At 33.1% G+C, this 22,669-nt stretch overlaps 1 protein-coding gene and 1 long non-coding RNA gene across 2 annotated transcripts; one reads left to right on the forward strand and one right to left on the reverse strand.

Moving 5' to 3' along the window:
• Positions 1-2,897: 2,897 nt before the first annotated feature.
• Positions 2,898-13,935, reverse strand: LOC145592359 (protein LIKE EARLY STARVATION, chloroplastic-like). The gene is made up of 4 exons (XM_081648803.1): positions 12,827-13,935; positions 6,108-6,760; positions 5,298-5,488; positions 2,898-3,442 (listed from the first exon to the last, which is right to left on the reverse strand). Exons 1-4 carry the CDS (start codon positions 13,320-13,322, stop codon positions 3,070-3,072), a joined length of 1,713 nt encoding a protein of 570 aa, XP_081504929.1. The 5' UTR covers positions 13,323-13,935; the 3' UTR covers positions 2,898-3,069.
• Positions 9,498-10,983, forward strand: LOC145592360 (uncharacterized). Its single transcript, XR_014102378.1, has 2 exons — positions 9,498-9,873; positions 10,566-10,983. It is a non-coding gene; the product is annotated as an uncharacterized LOC145592360 (long non-coding RNA).
• Positions 13,936-22,669: the final 8,734 nt, after the last annotated feature.

Here is a 22,669-nt window from a genome sequence, read left to right on the forward strand (position 1 = left end):
TAGGTGAGTGAAAACATAAATAAATGTGTACCATATTTAATATATGTTAATAGTAGAAAGATAAAAGACAACAGTTTAACATCTTCAAATTATTACAACCGCATGCATATGAAAATAGGAACATAATTAGATAAGAGTTTAACATCGTGGTGAATTAACCATCTAGTTCAAATTGTCTCTTCCGATCGATTAGCTCTTCAAATTCGGAGTGCTATACGATGTCGCACTATGGCCGTACTATCTTTGCGCCATTGTGCATACATAGTTGAATCTGCTGCTCCTATAATCGCATCATGTTGAATGTCTGGTATGCCAAGCTTATGCATCCGAATAAAATTATGTAGTGTGCAAGTGGCTACAATGATTGACATTTGACTCTTTTGTGATGCTTGCGGCATGTTATGTAATATCCTCCACATTTTTTCAACTGTCCAAACGAACATTCCACCTTCATTCTTAACGATGAATGTAGCTAACTAAAATGTTCTTTTAATCTTCTAGGTGGCATTGTTCTAAAATCAGGCATATGTACTCTTACTCCCCCGATATACGGCGTCATATATCTAAGAGTATTTGGATATGCCGAGTCCGCAAAATAATTTTTTTTTTTGAAAGAATTGTTAAAATTATTAGAAATTATTAATTAATAATATTATTAAATATTAATTCTTAATATTTTGAATTATTAATTATTTTTATTGATAATTATTATTATTAATTATTATTATGAATAATAAATATTAATAATTATTATAATTATTTAAAATAATAAATTATTATCATTAATATAATATTAATTATTATTATTGTTATTATTAATTATTATTTGAAAATAGAGCAGAACAAATTTCTTTTGAGCAGAGAAGAGAAGATTTGATCTGAGCAGAGCAGCTCTAAAGAACGGGGCCTAACACACACAAAAACAAAGAGAAAGTGAGGGTTTAGAGTGCATAGTGTATTTAAGGATTTTTCATCCTTGATCAAAGATATGACCGAAGGTGCTGTTGTGAGCCTACTTTGCTCAGATTTGGACTTGTTCCTGACTTAAGAGCTTCATTTTGGACGGTCAAATCACCTTGTTGAGTTCTTATTCGGTATGTATAGTTGTTGGACAAATGTGTTGTTTCAGGGTGATTTCTACACCTTCTGTTCACTTATAGAGTGATTTGAGTTCTTTTTTCCTCAATTTATTAATAAAAGAAGGATAGGGAGAACTCCTCAAACGATCCTGTGATTTTTATCCTTCATATCAAAGAGGTTCTCCATATACAATTTGTGTGTTGTTTGTTAATATTTCTTCCTATTATAGTTGGTTATTTATTGCATTTTGTTGCTTATCTTATTCGATGAATTGGTTGTGACATTTTGGGTTACATGGATTGAGTTATAGGTGATTGTCTTGATTGTGTGACATTGTGGATGTCACTGTGACCACCTTGCTTCACTACAAAACTCTTTTCTCATTTTAGAAAAAAAAGTAATAGTAGAACCCTAAATAAATGACAACTACCTAGGGCTGAGCAAAACTATCTCATAATCTGAAAATCTGATCCGAAAATTTCGGATATCGGATCGGATATCGGATATTGGAATTTCGGATATCCGAATATCCAAAAAAATTCGGATATCGGATTGGATATCCGATCCGAAATCCGAAAAAAACCACCCAAACTAGCAAACCCTAAATACTCCAAAAGCCCAAATACCCCCGGAAAACCAAATACCCAAACCATCAAAACCCTTAATCCCATGCCCCTTCCTCTCTCCTCTCAAATCATTTTCATCCTCACCATTCACCTCTCTCCTTTCTCCTCTCAGATCCCCCTTCACCCCCCATTTCTTTCTTCTCTCTCCTCAGATCCCCCTTCAGCCTTCACCGCCCTTTTCTCCTCTCTCCTCCATTATCTCAGTCATCTTACGATCGTGGCTTCTCTCTCCTCCTCACGGTGGCTTCCCTCATCTCTCTCTCGCGGCTGCTCCTACTCCACCAGCAACGACTTCCCTCAGTCCTCAAAAGCTCCAACGTATTAATATCTTGTTTTCTTGGGTGGCTGGGTGCCCTCGTTCTTTTTTCTTGAGATGCTTGAGACTAAATCTTGAGATTTTTGACTTGGTGGGTAATATCCTTGTTGCAATTAGTATTAATTGTATAATTTAATTAGTAGCAATTAATATTGATTGTAGCACATTGGTGGGTAATTTGTAAAAATTATTTATACTTTAATTCATACTGTATTTTACAATTATATCTATCACTTTTTTTTTTTTTTCCTTTCCGTTGTTTTTGAACTATGGTTCATATTATACTCCATAAAAACAAAAAAGTTAAATGTTTATTTTGCCTTTAAAAAAAATATCAAATATGAAAATAGCATTTAAATAATATATTTTTAAAATATCCGGATCCGAACTATCCGATCCGAAATTTTCGGATATTCGAAACTCGGATATCCGAAAGTTTTCAGATCGGATACAGATATCAAATATAGGAATTTTCGGATCGGATACGGATATCAAATTCGATCAGTGATCACCCCTACAACTACCCACTTTCCTTCCCTTATAAGCTTTAGTTTTTAAAATCAAACTCAATATTTTAACCTAGATTAAGGGGTATGCAAATTGCAAGTGCATATCCTCAGTGGTATCTACATTAGCCTCAACATAGAACAATATATGCAAGATGTTAAATTTCAAAACAATATGAAATGGGATTGAGCAACCCGAATAAGGAGGAGGAGAGTTTGGTCCACAAACTAAGCTTAGGAGCTTCCATACTAAAACCAATTGGAAATAGTAGGAGTCACTCCTCTACCTTTATAAGTAGAACCACCTCTCCTCTTTCTCCAATGTAGGACACTCACAAATGGGTTACAATGGGTTTCAACACAAGAAAATATGGTCTATGGGCAACCAAAGTGTATTGATACGTCAATCTGCATCTTGCTGATATCCAATACAATATTCTATTTGACTATATGATAGCAATTTGTACAAAGAAAGTTTTTTTTTTTGACAGTTTAGTAATTTCTATTGTATAATCTAAAAGAATTATTAACACATAAGTTATCATGTGTCAGATGGCTTCTTAACTTCCCTTAGCTGCACAGAGTTCTCAAAACAATGCATAAAACCAAAGTGTGGAAACCTCTCATACCAGGTATCTTCCTGCGCATGAGTATCCCAATTCTCTCCACTGCTGCTTTTGCCGTACTTGTGCAGCCATCCAGAGCCGTTATGTTGCTCGCCCCAAGTGCGGTTCCAACGGTCCCCATACTTACCTTCCCACCAGGTCTCCCCCTGCTTAATTCCGTGAGCATTTAGATCAAAGTTCTCATCCCATTTATCACCCCATTTTACCCATGCGTTTCCTTCCCAACGCTCTGCCCATTTGTCAGTGTACTTTATACTTCCACCTTGACCATCATATGTTTCTCCCCACCTGTACAAGAGTATACACATTTAGCTAGGGTTTGATCACCTAAATATATATTGACTTATTTAAAACCAAATGCATTCTAATAGAAAAAGATTCAGACAATATATTCTAAGAAAATAAGATAACATAAGTTCAAATAAGTTGACTTAAAGTTCAAACTAATTCATTCAGCGCAATTCAAGAACTTAATATGAAATTTAAATTCAGATTAGTCAACCAAAGGTTGAACCTTAGAAGAGTTGGGCGAGAAAATTAAACATGCCACTTTAAAAGTGCATCATAATAACTTATCATATCACTAATAATATATAAAGCCGGTCTCGCAGCCAGACCATGAAACACTGATACTTGACATTCCAGTTTTCGCCAAGTGTCGCACCACGTAGGAGATAAATATGTATTATTGTGATACATATGATGCTACGTAGGCAATTTTGGATAGATTTTTTAAGATAAAACTGTTGTATAGAGTTTTATTATCAATAAAATTTAATATTTCATATATACAAAATTAATCATAACTTTTAATAAATATCCTAAAACTCAATTCTATTTCCATTATTAAATTCGTTTTAAAAAGTTCATAAAAATAAGATACATTTATGTTTCAAAAAAATAAATAAAATAAGATCCATTTATAATATATTTAATCACAAACTTTTGTACGTAGATGACCAAATCGTGTCACCAACTGTGACAAGAGTTACTTTGTTAGTGCTATGGGGGTTACTTGGTTAGTGTTATAGTGGTTATTCAATCAGTGTTATAGATAAGGGCTACTAAGGGTTTGTTCACTTCAGCTTAATTTAAGTTCAATTCAGCTCCAATCAATTCAGTCTCCGCTCCTAATTTCCTGCTCTCATAAAATATTCATTTGAGCTCAATTCAATTTAGTTCAGTTTAGTTCAGCTCCAATCACTTCAGCTCAGTTCATTAAATGTAAACAAACCCTAAGTTAGTGTTAAAGGTTACTCCGTTAGTATTGCAGGGGTTACTCAGTCAATTTTATAAGGGTTACTTTGTCGGCTAGATGGTGTGGTTAGTCGCATACAAAATGCGTTGTTATTTAATTTATATTAAAAAAAATATTAGAGAATCGGTAAAAATAAGTTTTAATTAGTAAAATTAATTTTAGTTTGGTAAAAAATACTTTCAGTTCAATAAAAATAATTAAAAAATACTTCCAGTTCAATAAAAATAATTGAAGTTCATTAAAAATAATTTCAAGTCAGTAATAACATAGATATCTATTTACAAATAAAACTACAAAGATTATTATTATATAAATATAAGATATATGATATCATATGTCTAAATATCCTACATTATCAGAACAAATTATTTGACCGTATTCGACATTACATTAAAAAAGTTATCTTAAAATTTTATCAAACATCCGGGTATTGCCCGAGCACAAAACTAGTTATCTATAAACTTATACTAAAAGCAAATATTGACATGACACTTGTCAAGTTGTGGTGAAAATTTTCCCTCCAATTTGCTTTTTTTATTTTTTATTTTTTTTGTTTTTGTTCTCCTTTTAATTTTTCTTACCATTTAAATAACTAATAAAATCTTATTTAATAAGAAAAACTAATCTAATCTTACCATTAAACAACCACCAATATGATATTTTTGGTACAAAAGTTATTATTGAATTGACATAAATTGTCATGAAAATTAGTTTTATATATTGTGTGTGGCACGGGACTTAAACTAGTGAATCATTTAAGGTTAAACTCACCCCCAACAACCCCCCACCCCCCAACATCACCTACATATCTTGCGCAGGAAGAAGATAGAAACCACTAAAGTGACAGACAAAAACAACCCCAGAAAAGGACATGGTTCCCATTACCTCTCGTGCCAAACATGAGCATGACCAACCTCAACTTGAGTGTTGGGATCGATGCTACACCACTTGTGTGCCCACTTATCAGCTTTCCCAGAGGCATCATACTTCTCCGACCATTTCTCTTGCCATTCCTCACCCTTTGCATTCTTTCCCCACTTATCTGCAGTCTTCTCCATTTGTAAAAGACCATCTTCCTGTACACATCAAAATGGGAAAGCACTTTAAATATTTCCAAATAGTAAGAAATGAATATTTTAGAAATAAAGCCATGGAAAACTACCATCACAGTCCAACAATTGCTGATCAGTTGTTCAAAAAAGTTCATTTAACGTAGAGAATAATAATTAAGTTCAAATTGCTCTCCTTCAGAAGACCATTCTATTCTTCTCAGCCTAAAAAATGCAATTGCACATGAAATCCAGGAAGATTGACGGTTAGACTATAGATTATGAGGCAGCAAGAAAAACACAAGTTTAACATATAATGAACCCATGTTGGGTACTTAATGTATCAAATTATACAAGCTAGATTATCAAACTCAAATGTGTATGGAAGTTTCATCTTGTGTAGCTGAATACTAAAGTGCCAAAACTCAGCTAAGATGCATGCCACATCTGATGATGGTCAGTACTCAAGCAACCCAAGCATATGCATGATCAAACAATAATCACCACAGAGACTGAAAAAAAAAAATTATACATCAATGGATCAAAACTCTGCAATACCAATCTAATTGTATTATAATATTTTATTCAAGTCATATAAAAGTGACAAGTCAGTACTGTAAACTTATTCACCGTTAACATCATGTACCTGCCACATTGTTTCCGTCCAATACTCATACCAAACATTTCCCATGGCATCACGACCAGACTTCTCTGACCCAAGTTCCTTGTAATCAAATTCGTCGGCTGCCTCCCAGTATTTCTCTTCCCATTCTACAACCCCATCAGCTGTTACACCTCTGTTTAATGTCCATCTGCAAACAACACCATCAGATCTTGTTTCCACTCCTGTCTCATTCCATATCCTAGCTCCATCAGGTTTTATTTGGTAAGATGGTTTTTCTTCTACACTATTTAAAGCATTAGCTGCTTCAGCTGCATGAGCTGAGAACTGAGAATCAATTTCCTCACTCATTACAGGGTTCTCTTGACTGGCATCAGGAGCTTCTATTTTGTGCACCTCCAGCAAAGATTGAAAAGGTGGGAGAGGTGGGATAAGGTTGCTTTCTGAGTAAGTGCTCTCCAATGGTATTGAGAGGTAATGAGCAGATCTCTCTTTCACGATCACACTATTTGTTGGAGATGGATTTCCAAAGGTTTTTGGGGCTCTCTGTAAGTTACCGACATCATTTTGATTCGAATCATCCACTGATGGAGGTGTCCAAGACCAAAAGTCTGGACCAGGTGGCCCATCTCCAGAAATTCTGGACTGTCGCTTGTAACTGCTTCCTTTGTCTATTCCTGCTAATTTACAACAGCAATTCAAATGCCTGTAAAACATAGGTCTTTCCAACAATCAATCAAATATACATGCACTGAGAGATTAAACTTATCCAAGAAAATAGTTGCTGCTCCAATACAGTTCAGCCATTTGTCCATTTCTATAAATAATTAATTAGGGTGGTTCAATTATCCTCAAGTCTCAACATGATAAGCGGAGATTGAACAGCAGAAAGATGAGATATTGAAAGACATTTGAGCCAATGGAGTTCAAATTATGACAAAAGACTGAACAGAGTAAAAAACTGATGCAGAAATTCAAGCAATACATTCCAACTGAGATCACTTCCCCAAATTGAAATTTTTTTCTTCTTATTCTGATATACTATATGGTTTCACTTTTTAACTTGTGTAGAATAACTTATGTAATCCTTTAAAAGAAGCACTGAGGCAATTTTTCTGTGCAGTTTTCAACTTAGCTTATCCTGTAAAGCCTTCCTCTCTCTTTTATCAAACAAGGTCCAATAAGTAGCATCTGGGTTGCAGAGAAGTGGTTACAAAAATAATATGGACAAGGTAAAACATGATCCTTGCATAATTGCATTAGATGGACATATACTAGTAAAGTAGTAACAACAACAACGATATGGGTTGCAGAAATGGTTACAAAAATGATATGGACAAGGTAAAACGTGATCCTTGTTATAATAATAATAACTTCAATAATGAGTAATACTAACATCATATGCTGACAAATACTCTATCCGTTCCATTAAGTTCTTCCCATCACTTTCTATTTCAGGCCATTCTTCCCACTTTTGATTTATATATGTCAAAGATATGTCATCATTTTACCTTTTTCTTTTAAAGAATACACTGACCTAAGGAAGGACAATATGGGTAGTCTAGTATTATTAGGTTAATAGTCTTAAGTTTTACTATTAATAGAGAGAAGGGGAAAGGAAATAGTAGGCAGATTTTGGGAAGTGAATCCTTGAGAAAGTTGTGACCTCAAGGGCTCAAGTCACTATTTTGAGAGTTGTGACCTAAAGTCACTAGCATAGTGAGCTAAACTCACTGTTTTGTGTAAACCATTAAGCATTTGATTAATTAAAGATTCAATCTTTACTTCACCAAATTTAGTTATTTGTTTACTGTTTCGTGTTCATTGTTGCTTGACTTATCTAAGTCTATTACAGGTATATTAATTACAATAAGTGAGAATAACTTTGTGTGACAGACATACTTTTTATTGTCATATAATGTCAGCATTACAAAAGACTTAGTAGTTCATTTTACAAGGTGCTTAATTTTATTTAAGGGGAGGATTATAACTATCTAGCTTATTTCCAGCATTAAAACTTACGAATAAATTTTAATTTCATAGTATATGTTGACAAGTGGATTTTAACTCACTTTAGGCACTGTTATCTATGATTTTGTATTGAATGGCACTATGGCAGGGGTTTTAATGGGTTTTTAACTCACTTTTGGCACTGTTTATAATTCCAGAACAAATTGATGTGGATCTTGAGTTTGTGGCAGAACCAGAGGAGTTGCTGGAAGTCTGTAACAATACAGCTGGTAAAGGGGCCAAGTTAGAGGTTCCAAACAAGTGGAAAGGACTACCCCAGTTGGAAGCTACTTGGGAGGATGCAGCAGCCATCAACAAGAGATCTCTTTCCTTCCACCTTGAGGACAATGTGTGTCTATTAGGAGAGGGTGACGTGACAAGCCAAGAAGGACCACCTTCATGCCACCAGTCATCCTAACTTACTCCAGGCACAGAAACAAACAAAAGGAGAGGAGGAAGGGAATTGTTACTTTGTTAGTAGAATCAACCTAGGGAGGGCTCAGGGGTGAAGATAAATAGCGAAATTTCAGATTCCTATATGGGTTGTTAAAATTTGGATTAGTTATCACTTTAGCGGTCATGCATTAATTTGATCAAAGCTATGCTTCCTGAGTTTAGAACAAAAGCTTTAAGTTTTTGATGTCAATGAGAGATGGAATAACAAGTTATAATAGGAATTTCATAAATAGCAAAATTTCAGATTCCTATTGGTGTTTGGTAATGCATATTCCAAGTAAAGCAGCCACTTAAACTCCATTTAAGATATAATAACTAGCCTAACCTATAACACTTGAAAGTCTGGGTTGTCCAATCAAAAGACTGCAACCAGAAGAGATCTGATAAGTGTAGATTTGATGGCTATCTCAAGGAAGTTATGGGATATGTTTGTGGCCAGAAATAAAACTTTTCTAGAAAGAAAATTCCTTAATAGAGGAAATCATGGTGTAAAATTATTGGTATTGATAAAATTCGAGATTTCAAGGAGTCAACAGAAGCTCAAGAGCATGTGCATGCATGTAGATTTCCTTGATGTCCTGAAGTAGACACAGACGGTACAAGCCTAGGTAAATTGGTCATTTGGTGAACCAATCTTGGAACTCTTGCAACAACATTAAGTACAGGATGTGCCTACTGTAGATAAGTCTTTTTAAAATGTCTACTTAGGATCATTATGAACAAGATAAATTGATTGTAATGGTGAGATGAAGAGTATAAATTTATTGATTATATCATACTTATTGATGATGACCTTACAGAGAGTCTACAGCAAGTCCAAATAGTAAGAAGTGGATTGAGGCCACTAATTTTATACAAGTCATGATTGTATGTTCAAATTAACACTACTATAAAATTGCCCAAAAGAATCACTAAAAAGAAACCCCTTTTATCAAATAAGGGGTTTCTTAATAAAAGAAACCTATTTTCTCAAATAAGGGGTCTCTTATACATGAACATAAGAAACCCCTTTTAAAGAAAAACGGTTCCTTATATATTTCTACTATTTAATCATGATTTAAGGAACCACTTTTACAAAAAGAGGTTTCTTATATTAATATTTTAAATAAAAAAGTATGGAGTCGGCATGATTTTTTTAGTAACCCTAATCTCTCTTTTCCTTCATTCTTATATTGGAGAATGAGAGTAGCCGCCACCCCCTATTCTATATGCTCATCTCCTCTTTTTCTCTCTAGTATTCTCCTCTTTCTCTCTCTTCCTCATCTCTTAATCTTTATGTTAAAGCTTATAGCTCCCCATTGAAGTAGATCTAGAAAATTGCAAGGTAAATATTATCATTTTATTTATTTTTATATTTTTTTCAATTTTGTTTTAGGGTCTCATTATGATTTTTTCCCATTGAATTTGTGTTTAATAATTTTTAAAAACGAATTTATATATAGAATTTCGTTTGAATTTCATTTAAATGTTGTTATTTTATTTTTGTTTTTTCTATGGATTTGATTTTACACTTTAGTTTTTGATATTTTTATCTCATTGTATAATTTTTAATTTCTTAGATCTCGTTTTTTTCGTGTTTTTAACATGTTCCGTATTTAATTATATTTTGGTTTAGTTATAAATTTTTTAAAATAAATTTTATATATATAATATGTTCATGAATTGAGTTTGTACATTGTATAATTTCATTTTTAGATTCGTGTTCATTTTTGGCTTTCGAATTCTTATTTTTTATCACAATTTTTAATAATTCTAGAGTTAGATCTGTTGTTTATTTTTTCTTTAGATTACTTAATATGTTGACGGTTTTTTAATTTTATTTTGTGGTTAAATTTCAATTTTATTTCTGGATTCTACATACAACTTACTTTGCTACTTGGTATATATCTTGATATTTGATTTCCCTTTCATGTTAATTTTTTATCACAATTTTTAATAATTCTAGAGTTAGATCTGTTGTTTATTTTTTCTTTAGATTACTTAATATGTTGACCGTTTTTTAATTTTATTTTGTAGTTACATTTCAATTTTTTTTCTGGATTCTACATACAACTTACTTCGCTACTTGGTATATATCTTGATATTTGATTTCCCTTTCATGTTATTTTGGGTGCGGTCATTTTTTTTAATATATGTTTGTTGTAACCTTTAATTTATTAATTGAGCATAATTTTGTGTGTTTTGAGTATTTTGGAGGTGAAAATGTTCAACAAAAAGGAAGAATCTAACAGCAGATGGATGAAAGAAAAACCAAATTTGTAACTTTAATTTTTGTAGCGGTTTAAGTCCTTTTAGATGAAGACTTTTTGTAAAAATTATTACTTGATTATGTATCCAACTTTATTGTTTATTAATACTATTAATTGTAAGGCTTTTATATATTAGTATTTGTGCATATAATACAAGAAGGGCATGAAATGAGTTATTGTTTGTACATTGCGGTATATCTATCGTATATACAGTAGTATGTATTTGATAGTTATATTGCAATATATATATATATATATATATATATATATATATTTTAATTTTAAAACAGATTAAAGAGACCCCTTTTTAAAAAGTGGTCTCTTAAATACAATATAAGAAACCCCTTTTTTCTAAAAGGGGGGTTTTTTAATGTCATTATTAAACGATTTCTGACTTGTTTGAGAAACCCCTTTTCTAAAGGAGGGGTTCCTCACGTTAAGCAAACAAACCCCCTAATAAAGGTGATTTCTTAACCTAAGACACCACTGAGCTTAAGACCCCCTCTAAAGTGATTTCTTAAACCAATTTTAGGGGGTTTCTTTTCACGTTTTTGTAGTAATGTAATTCCTAAACCTAGATAGCAATATCTCATCAACTCCTTAAACTTTAAATTTGATTTTTAATCATCTCATCAAGACATGGAATTTGTTTATCTTGTTGGGGAAAATTATTACTCAATAATCACCTTTATGCTACTTCATTAGGGTTCAATGAAGAGTTCAACTATAAGAAAGGAAAATCTTGGTTTGAATGCTTGTAAATAAGATGTTCTAATGTCATGTTACCTCATTTTATGTTTGTGTTAGATTGCATTAATTGGATTTTTTATTCAAGGAAGCTAATATTATTTCATACTTAGGTAACCTCGAGAATAGCTTTATTTCTAAGGAGGGAATGATGCATATGAATGTTTCTTCTCTAATTATCTCAAATTAATTTGAGAGAATTTTTCCTGTTTATATAGCTTCTAATCACTAACTGGAATAAGATTTGATTTCAATTCCTAGTTGGAGTGGGATTTGTTTTTCGCAAGCTAGTGAGTTTAGGATTTGTCTTCCAGTAGGAAAAAAATTTAATTTCATATTACGATTATAATTTGTTTTCCTAGTAAGATTAGGATTTGTAGTTGGATACTTGGACATCAAGTTCCTTAGTATGGGTCGGTATTTGACTAGATTAAGCTATGATTCAAAAAATCAAACTTGTATCACGACACTTAGTTTCCTAGTTTGTTTATGATTCAAGTTCCTTACTCTAGAAAAATATTAGATTTTGGAGTTTAAGGAGACAAGCTTTTGTTACCGGGTTAGGAATTTAACCGAACATACATCTACAACTATATCTAGTTTTGTGTGGAATCAAACTCAATTTCTTAACATTTGGAATTCTCATCATAAATTTGTATCCAGAGCTCAAGAAATAAGACTATAAAGGTTTCACATTGTTCTTAGAGCATCCAGTCATGAGGTTCATTCATGTCACAGGATGAGATTTTAAGTAAAATCTATGTTATAGGATTCCACCCATAGTATAATATCATCTCTGGTGGTGATATATACCATAGAATAGTCAATACTATACACCATCCACCACTATGTGTGGAAACGGAACCAAAGCAGACATTTATAATTTGTGGCCATCCACACACACTCAATATGACATGCTCAAGGTATATCCAGTGAATGTCATGCTCCAAAAGTCATTGTTTTGGAGTGCAGGAAGGCAAATAAATCAAATGCTGCTAATGTAGCATGATGCGGATGGTGACCAACCAAGAGTTCCCACTTGCTATTGTCAGCAGCTTTCTAACAAGTGAAGCAACACTATCCTAGAAGAGCAATATCATATAGTCATAAGATTATATCATAATCACAATATGATTTAAAAATTAACCAACGCATTGCACGGGATTAAAACCAGCTCGATATCATAACATAATCACATATAAATCAAAATTGCAAGAGAATTAAAATCACCAAACAACAAGAAAATACAATAAACAAAAGAAAAAAAATCAAAAAAATTACCTCCATTGGGAGTTTCCGAGCTCAAAACCCCATTGCTATTGGATCGAACCGTAGCACTCGAACTGGCGGCATCGGCAACGGCAGCAGCCTTCTTATCCTTAAGAAGAGCACGAGCAGCAGAAATGGCGGCAGCAGCACGATCAATGACCTGCATCCTCTGAACCCTATCTCTCTCCTCCTTAGAAACTTCCAGAATCTTCTGGAACTCATTACTCTTCCTCTCCAAAACATCTGGGGTTTCCTCACCATCAACAGGGGGCAAATTCTGGGCAATCGTATTAAATTCAATCTCCTTTTTCTCCCGATTAACAGCTTTCTTCCACATTTTAAGGTAAGAATCGCCATTGTAGGTCCCATCAGAAGCTCGAATTCGGAAACCCTTAACATAGATTGTTGTTGTTTGGGGTTTGAGGAAGGATTTGGAATGAAGAAGTGGGTGATTTGAATGTTTGAGGGGTATTGCAATGGTGGGATGAAGCAAGTGAGAAGACGCCATTGATGGATTAGTGAGAGAAAAAGAGGGAGATATTTTGGGAGAGTGGAAGGGAAGAAGAGTGAGGAGTAAATTTGGAATTTGTAGTCGTCTTTTTGCTTTTTTTCAGGAAAGGAAAGTAATTGATTGATAATTTTGATATTTGTGATGGATTTGTTTGTTTGCATACATTTCAAGTAACGGTGGAGGAGAGTTTTGCGCCAAAACTAGTAAATTGTGCCCGTGTGGGCATGTGTCACGTGCTTTGTTTTAAAAAAAAAAATAGTGCTGTTTATTGTATTCCTTTTGTCTCCTTTTTTACATTCTTGCTTTTTTTTTAGGGTATTCCAAAATTACATTTCTTCTTTTCTTTTATTAGTAAGTATTTTTTTTTTCTAATATCCCAAATTACCCCTCTTTTTCTGTTTTATAATTAATGCTCACTCTTACTTTTCTATTCTCACTTTTATTTTCCCCCTAAAAAAATTCAGAATCCTTGTGCCTAAATTTAAATGAATATGATTGGTTCTTAATTTTCCAATAGGAGCATGTTATTGGTCCTTTTTTTTGGCAAAGAATTGATGACATGGCATCATTAAATATTAATCTATCTTTGTTTTACTCAAAAACATCATTTAATGTTTTGCACTTCCCATTGTGTTTTTTATTGTTATTTGTTTTACTATTAATTCCTTAAATCCCGTGTAATTTTACAAACAGGAATGTAAAAAAGGGACGAATGGAGTATTGTAACTAAATTAACCCCGTGCGATGCACAGTTTTAAAATAAGAATTGAATTATATACTTTTGACACGTATTGAAAGAAAATAACTTCCTCATTTTTCCTAACTAATTTTTAATTAAATATGAATATGAATATTTATTTAAGAAATTTCAATTAAGTTATATTATTAACTATTGTTAACAACTCGTAAATAACTAAATAGCATAATATGCGTAGAAAACCCAAAATTTAAAATTTAAAAATTCAAATGGAATATATTTTCAAAAATATGTTAAATAGGGTAGCTTAAAAAGGAAAAAAATTATAACATCATCCTTGCATTTTGGAGGGAAAAAATAACATAAAAAAGTGACACGTAGGCAATGATGACATCAGTGGTTGTTATTTTAGTGTGTGTGTGTATATATATATTATTTTAGAAAAATAAACCTTAATAAAATAATATGGGATCTTAACATTATACATAAGTGGTTTTGTGCTTGTGCGATTTCAGGTTGTTTATTGAATTTAATGATAAATTTTTAATCTATATGTCAAATTTTAAAATGTATTATTGATATAAAATGAGTTAGGAATTGATGTGATTTTGTGACGATTTGCTATCTAGTAGGCATGTAATCAATCAATCAATAACTTAATATCAAAATAGACACCGGGAGTGACACATGTCACATCCTGGTGCTGTTTTTTCCCTCCAAAACTCCCCTTCCCTTTTTAACTTTTTTTTTTTGTTAATATTTGATTCTATAATTATATCAAATCCTTTATATTATCTTTATGACAAATATATAAACCTTTTTATTTGGTGTTCATAATTATTGTATACACATTTCCCTAAATAATTATTTCAACTTCTTTAAAAAAAAAATATTATTTCAACTCCTTTTTAACTATCTTTTAAATGGAGTATTGATGAGTGACATTTATGACACTCATAGGGTAGTCTTTTAGGATGTTTTTACCCTATTTTCATAGCTTTCTTTTATCATTTTGGTCTTTTCTCCTTCAGATTCTCTTTTTCCTTCTCTCTTCGTGCTTTGCTTTCCTTTATATGGATTTCTTCTCGTTTTCCTTTTATTTGGCTCTTTTTCTCTTCTATTTACTTTCTTTGTTTACTTTTGTAGGTACCTAAGGAGTTGGCTTTGTAGAGGGATCAAGAAGAGCTATAAGGACAAAGCAAAGGAAGAAGCAAGTTCCTTGAAGAGGGCTTGGAGAGGGCGCACTTCATTTGCATAGGCCGCGAGCGCGGGTAAAGTGCACAATTTGAAGATTTTAGGCAGTAGCTCTCCGCGCCCATGATGCGGCCTAGCCGCGAGCGCGGCTGATATGGAGAGGTTGTTGTGTCTTGGAGAGGCTGTGGACCCCTGAAGCACCTTAGGGCATTTGCTGCGCCCAAGCCGTGGGCGCGGTGGTTGATGCCGCGGACGTGAGCTACAGTACCCACGGGCGCGGCCGTTCCCCAGAATGCCCGCGGAGTTTGTTATGGGTTCCATACCCATTTTTCCGCACCTGTGGGAATTAAAGGAGAGGGCACGACCGACCTGATTTTCTCCTTTGTCTACTCCGTCATCATTATCCCTGTAATTATCCATAAAAATAGAAAACAGAGAAAACACAGGAAAAATCCAAAAATGAGTGAAAAACTCAATAATACTACTCTAGCCCGTAAAAACAGTTTTTCTTTCAAAATCATTTGAGCATATATCATACATCCATAGTTGTTCAGAAATAATCTAACATAATTATTTTTAAAAGTTATGTCGACAAGGATCATTCCCTTCACGTAAGATCATAGGTTAGTACAGGTTTTGGACATAACATAACTTTCATTCGTGTGGGATTAATTCCCCATTTTCATTAACATTCTTTCATCCACCTGTAACTCACCCATCTACAATGTTCAGTTCATTTTCCAATGCTGACAAAAGTAACATCGTATCATATTAAATCATTTCAGAACAACTTTATACTCCACATAAATTCATAGCACATTGACACATTTCATAATTATTCATTCGTAACACTTATTTGAATAAAATAATCATTAGCGTTAAACATTTAACAGGGCATAGCATAACAGATCACGTACACATAATTTATAAATTAATAAAATAACTAGAAATACCTGTCATTCATAGCATTCTTATCACCTTATATGATGGTAAGACATCTTTACGAACGATCGTACATATCAGTATATCGTAAAACTCATCAATAGAGTATCCTTGTGAGTTCTCATTAGTCCTTTAATAGAATTCAGGAATTCGTAATCTTTTTGGTGGACATGCTAGTCGCTAGACAGTATGACATGACGGAACGTCTTCCGCGATGTGCCGGTGCCCATAACATAGAGCAGGTTCTCGACATAGGTGGGTTGGTGCCCTATGGGTACATGCATTGCATGACCGAAACATAACATATATTGCCAGACAGACTAGGTCTTTCACTTTCATTTATCATGTTGTGTATCTTTTAATAAGTTATTCATACATTAATAATGTACTTTCGTGAGATCCAAAGATCAATAAATATTATATATATATTCATAAAATCATTCATGTAAAATCATATGACAGAAATACATCAATAAACATAATCATCATCTCGCAAGCCATTAATATATATACAAGAATATAGAAGATCATATCATGTCATTTACACATAACATACTGTTAAATCACAAAATATCAAACATATCATACGAGCATACATGTAATACAATAACATGCAATTGCATTAAGATTACAAGCGTGCACTTATAATAATCAGACATAATTGTCACACATACGGGACCAAAAACAGCTGCTAGACATAATGATTACCTCATTAGATCCTTAATCATCTCACTTAGCTTATTCTCCCATAGTCATCATCCAAACTCTCAACCTCGCTCTGTCATTATTTTCTCATTGCCATTACTCATTCGATCATACCCATTATAATAAATACTCATTAGTAACTTCTTAATTCAAAACCTTTGATAAAATAAAGTATAAACTTATTTTTAGAGAACAAAACAAGTACTACATCATTTAGAGTAAAATAAGCACTACTTTGAAAAATAAATACTACTACTATTCATAATTGTAGAAAAGATTGAAACTATATATTATTTAGCATGAAATTGCCAAAACTTATTTCTAGAAATATGTATTACGTAGCTTTTGGTAAAAAGGAAAATAAGTATGCTACTTCAATATGAATAAAAACAAGTATGCTACTTCACTAGTTCTTTTTACATATATAAAAAGAAAAGCAACTTCTATAAGTTGATAGCAAAAGTGGCAATAAAACAAGTATTAATTAAAAACGAGTAAAACAACCAAGCTCATCATAATACAAATTACGTGACTATTTGCCACAAGATTTTTGCTTTTATAAAACCAATACAACACAATCATAATTAAGAAAGCTATATAATAAAATCTTTATACAAATCACTTGTACTAAACTAAAATTTGAGGAACTTAGCTTAGTTTGGGTTTAGTAAGATGTCAAGTAGTTGTCTCAAAAAAATCATTCCTTATTTGCTTGTTCCATCAAGAACGAAGTCATGAATTAATGGAGGAAAGAAGTGCGTGGGTTTGGTCGGCGGCAAGAGGAGGGGTGGCACGCCTCAAACAAGGAGGGGTGGCGATGGTTATGATAAAGGTGGTGGTAGTGATGTTTCTTTACGGTGGGAAAGTAGTATGCTAAAGCTTGTAAGGGAAAGAAGAATGAAGATAAAGATTAGCTAAGTCATTTCCTAAATACAATCTTATTGTAGTGGAGTAACGTGGGAATTGGATGAAGCCCAAAACTTGGTCTTATCCCAAGCTATTGCTTATCCGTGAAGGAAGAAATAAGAAGAGGTGGGTTTTGTCTTTTATGGTGAGCAAGATCAATTTTGATCATTTGCAAAGTGATAAGCTTAGGATTCAATTAAATAACAAATGAAGGAAAAGCAAATTCCATCTTCATTTCTTAACCGTGAAGGAGGAGAAGAAATAAGAGGTGGTGTTTGTCCTTCTTTATGAATAAGGGTATTTGGTCATTTTACAATCTGGGGTAAAAATATAGATTTTAATGAAAATCACTGAACAAAAAAAAAAAAAAAAAAAAAAGCATTACTTGACCCGAAATACATTTTAAAGTAAATAACTTTCCTTTGTAAAATTAGCTTCCGAAATGATCTAATCTTATAATAAAATTTAAGACTAAAACATTCGTATTGAATAAATAGAGATTAAAAATCAATTAAGCTAATACTATAAAATTAGAGTATAATAAATCAAGTTTTAAAATCTCGCGTATTACACATTCCTTTGGGTTCGACCCTTGACTTACCTTATACTTGTATTAGGTTTGTTAAGTGATTATAAATTTGTTTGGCTCTAAGGGAGATTAGAAAACGACCTACATTTTCCCTACGTCAAGTATTATTAGATATTGCCAAAAAAAGTTATAATAAATTGATTCATATAATAGATGTTAAAGAAATTACTTTAAAACATCACTTAAATTTTTTTTTTTTTTCAAATACCTCTAACTAATATTTTATTTCAATTTCAATTCAATATAACTAAATATTCGAGTTAATTACAATTTTGTTTATAAAATTTTACTACTTGTTGGGTTTCGATGAGTCCGACTCTGTAACACCCTAGAAATCCCTTTCTTTTAAGATACCTATTTTGCCCTGTTTAAAATTTTAAATAGGAAAATCTAAGATATTACCGCTTCCGTGAAAACGGCTAAGAAACTATCAAAGACACACGACGGAAGATTCTCCTTTAAAATATTTTAAAACGACTCAACTTAAAAAGTCAACTCACGAAAGTAAAGTCAAACCAAAGTAAAACAAAGTCAAACCTACAACTTGGAACCATTGTAAGCCCTTAACAAACCAATCCAATTTAAAACCTTCATGTTAGTCTCGCAATAGAAATATCATAATATAAATAAAGCAATAACACATCATAAACTTATGAAAACTAGCATGATTCGCTCTTCACTCATGCCCATCATGAATATGCTTCATCACCTGAAAAGCTTCTCTCTACTTGTTTCCACTACTCTCCATTAAAAATGGGTTATTATAGGGCCAAGGTAAAGACAAGCCCAACAAATACACAATCAGCAAAGCTGAGTATATAAGCGTAATTATACACACTAACATGCATTTACCTATCAACACACAACTTACCTTGTTGCACCAGTTTATCAAGCACACAACATTCAACAAAACTTCTCAACTAAGTAATTAATTAATTTATTTAGTTTTGATTACGCATCAAACGGGTTTCCCCCCTAACCTGCCCCAATAAAGGGATACTAACACGGGAGCTAACCGTGCCCGTATAAAAGAACCACTCATAAGTGGCGGAATTCATACGCATAATAATAAAAGGAAAATACAGCATCCTGTACTCCAATAGAAGTTATGGTTAAATATAAAACCCCATAACTCCCCCCATATGTTCATACTCAAGGTATATACGTTCCAAGAGTTTTCGTGCGTAATCTTTTTCACTTTACGTTCTTTACAATTTATTAAACTTGGTGATGACTCTCAAATCATAACAACATCAAATATCATGATTATTCAAACAATTAAACACTTTAATTTAATTCTTGAATAATTAGTGACCACATAATATTTAATGTTGAACCCTTTTTATATCTACCTCGGTGTCAAAGACACTTTAGACGCTTAATGCGCCAAAAATCCTATCCCTCGGTGTTAAAAACACCTTAAGTGCACTAAGACACCAAAAATATAATTTATTCCCGTATACAAAGACACTTAAATAGCTCCTTTCTCATGCTTATAGCATCAATAAAATTTATATGAACTATAATAAAATTCTCTTTATATATTCCAATCCAAATTGAACATTTAGTTTAATTACACATGCTTTCTATCATGCCATAAATAAAAGTGTGGTTCATATTCAATATTTCAAGCTATTATTTTCCAACCATTAATCCATCACAAATAAATCATGCTTCATAATTCAATCACCAATAACAACCAAATCACAATTTCCATTCCAAATCTAGCATGATACTACTCGTAATCAATTAATCACATCTAGCATGCTACTACATCATCAAAATTATGCTAAGTACGCGAACGTACCTTGAATACGATCTTAATATCGCCACGACTAATACAAATCACTCACTTCAAAGTCTCCTACAATTTAAAATAATAAAAGAGTATTAAAATCCTCTCTACACAAATTTCCAGCAATATATACTATTATTAAACCCCCTGATAATTTAATTTAAATAAGTTGAAATTATATTTAAAACATCATACTTTAATTCCAATTAATGGGTAATTAAAATTCCTTAAAGAAACTTGATTTTTAATGTACTACCAAAAATTCCAGCATTATATTTTAATGAAAACTTGCTTTAATTAGGCTTTAAAACACTTAAATCAAAGGTTTAAACCACCCTAAATCATAATCCTTCAATAATTAATAATTTATGAATCTAGGGTTTCAAAATTAGGGCTTTTTAATTAGAATTAAAATCTGAAAATTAAATTACATACTACTTATAATCAAACATCATAATATCAATCACAAAACCCATATTTAATAATTAGATCTAAGGTTTAACAAAAATTAAAACAAAGATTATTTTTTTTATTTTTTTTTTTGTTTTCGGAAATTCGGGCAGCAGCCACGGCACCACAGCCAGCTGCTGCTGCCGGCGATGCTGGCGGTGGCCGGCGGCCCACCGGTGGTGTGGTGGTGGTGAAGGCCGAAAAGGGGAAGAGGAAAAAGAAAGAAAAAGAAAAGAAAAATAAAGGAGAAGAGAGACAAAGTTTACCTTGGGTTTTCTCCACTCTGGGCAAAGTTTAATTTGCCCAAGTGTTGAATATTTATACCCTTTCTCTAGAAACCCTTCTTCCTAAACTTTCCCTTTTTAATCTTTCCTAATCCCTTTCCTAATAAAACTTTATTAAAATAAAACTTTACTAAATTAAATTCCAACTTAAATAAAATAAGTAATTAAATAAACTTTCCTTTTACAAAATATTTCCAAACTTATTTAAAATAAATGATTAAAATACCATAAATAAAACATTTCAAATTATTTAAATACTTCACAAAATACTTATTTTAAATAAAATACGTATAAACGTACGGGGTATTACAGACTCACCGCGGAAATAAAACCCGAGCCCAAGAACAAACTCACAATTAATATAACAAAATGCATAAATAACAAGAATAGAGAAAAGACTAAATTACCCTTGTAGTGTGCTTCGCTCAACTGGATGGAGCTCTTACTTGAGAAAAGCCGAGCCTCACAAATGGCAAGGACCTCCAACGAAGTCCACCTACAACTCGACCCGACCGGTCTACTACTTGGAGGTTAGCCAAGTCCGACCAAAAAGACTACCCAAGTAATTAATGAGCTTATAGGTTTTCTCTCAAGTGGAGATGCCTAATTGAGCTCTTACTCAAGTGAACAATCCCGAGGTATGCCTTGGCTATTTATAAGGAGTGCTTTCTTTTGAATTCCTCTCATCTTTCAATGTGGGACTTTTTCACAAAAAAAACCCACATGGAAAGAATGTTGAATTCAATTCCTAGTTAAATAAACTAAGGAATAACTAAGTAACAAGTGTCACATGGTTAGGTGAGGACCACTTCCTCACTTGCTCCCCAAGGCAACTCACATCCATTGTGCGCTAACCATGTGGCACTCAACCTTGAGCCCCAAGTTGGGTTCGGTTGGGCCGCCACCTTTCGGCCCGAGCCATAACCCGTCACCCCGGTCCGCGGCCCTTGCCACATGGCGCGCTGCCACCATGGCACGCTGCCATTTGGTGGCTGCAAACGTGGCTACCACAAGGCGCTGCCACGTGTGTTTGCACATGGCGTGCTGCCATGTGCGCTGCCTCGTTGCACACTTCCATTTGGCGTGCTTCCCTAGCCTTTCGCGTGGCTAGGGTTTTTACTTGTTACTTGAAGCATTCTCCCATCTCGTCAATTCCTAAATTTTGGCTCGACTTTTAAGATTCGGTTTTGACGCTCTAAGCTCGGAATCCGATGTCTTTGTTCACAATACTCGAGTGACTCATTAATTCCTCTCGGATTAATTCGTCGTGTCGGATCGTTAGTTGCTTGGGTGTGACCGGAAAGGTTCAGTCAAGATTCAGCTGTAATATTAATTATACATTAATATTACTGATCGGAAGCGGCCTCCACCTAGACATTCCGATCACTTGAACTTACTGAATAAATATCTTTTCAATAGCTCCGAACCCTCTATCGGAATAATACACTTGTTCGAAGGACACCATTCCTATCACTAGTATACGTACATATTATCACAAATTGATTTATAGAGTATAGTATAGCTATAAAATAAATGTTGTGTTTAACAAATGATTTTTTAGATATAAAGGTGATATTATTTGTAATTTTGTGCATGTTTGCACTTTTGCTAATAATTTTTGTGGAGATTTTAGTTTGTTGTTCGATTGACGTTTGATGTTTATTAAAACAACGTTTATAAATAAGTATTCACTAATATGGCCACTAGACCTGATCAAGCCCCGCCTGAAAAATCTCGAGTTCGGGCAGACTAAAAAATCCATTTTTTAGATGATTTGTTGTT

Source organism: Chenopodium album, chromosome 18 (genome assembly GCF_948465745.1).
Source record: "Chenopodium album chromosome 18, dcCheAlbu1.1, whole genome shotgun sequence".
NCBI classification, from domain to species: Eukaryota; Viridiplantae; Streptophyta; class Magnoliopsida; order Caryophyllales; family Amaranthaceae; genus Chenopodium; species Chenopodium album.

Bases quoted from the DNA above. Each gene is read 5' to 3' on its own strand.
- LOC145592359 (XM_081648803.1), bottom strand. From the start codon at position 13,322: ATGGCGTCTTCTCACTTGCTTCATCCCACCATTGCAATACCCCTCAAA. The intron at 5,489-6,107 runs GTACATGATGTT...TGATGTGTACAG, and splicing joins GGACGGAAACAATGTGGCAG to GAAGATGGTCTTTTACAAAT. The intron at 3,443-5,297 runs GTAATGGGAACC...ACTCTTGTACAG, and splicing joins GCTCATGTTTGGCACGAGAG to GTGGGGAGAAACATATGATG.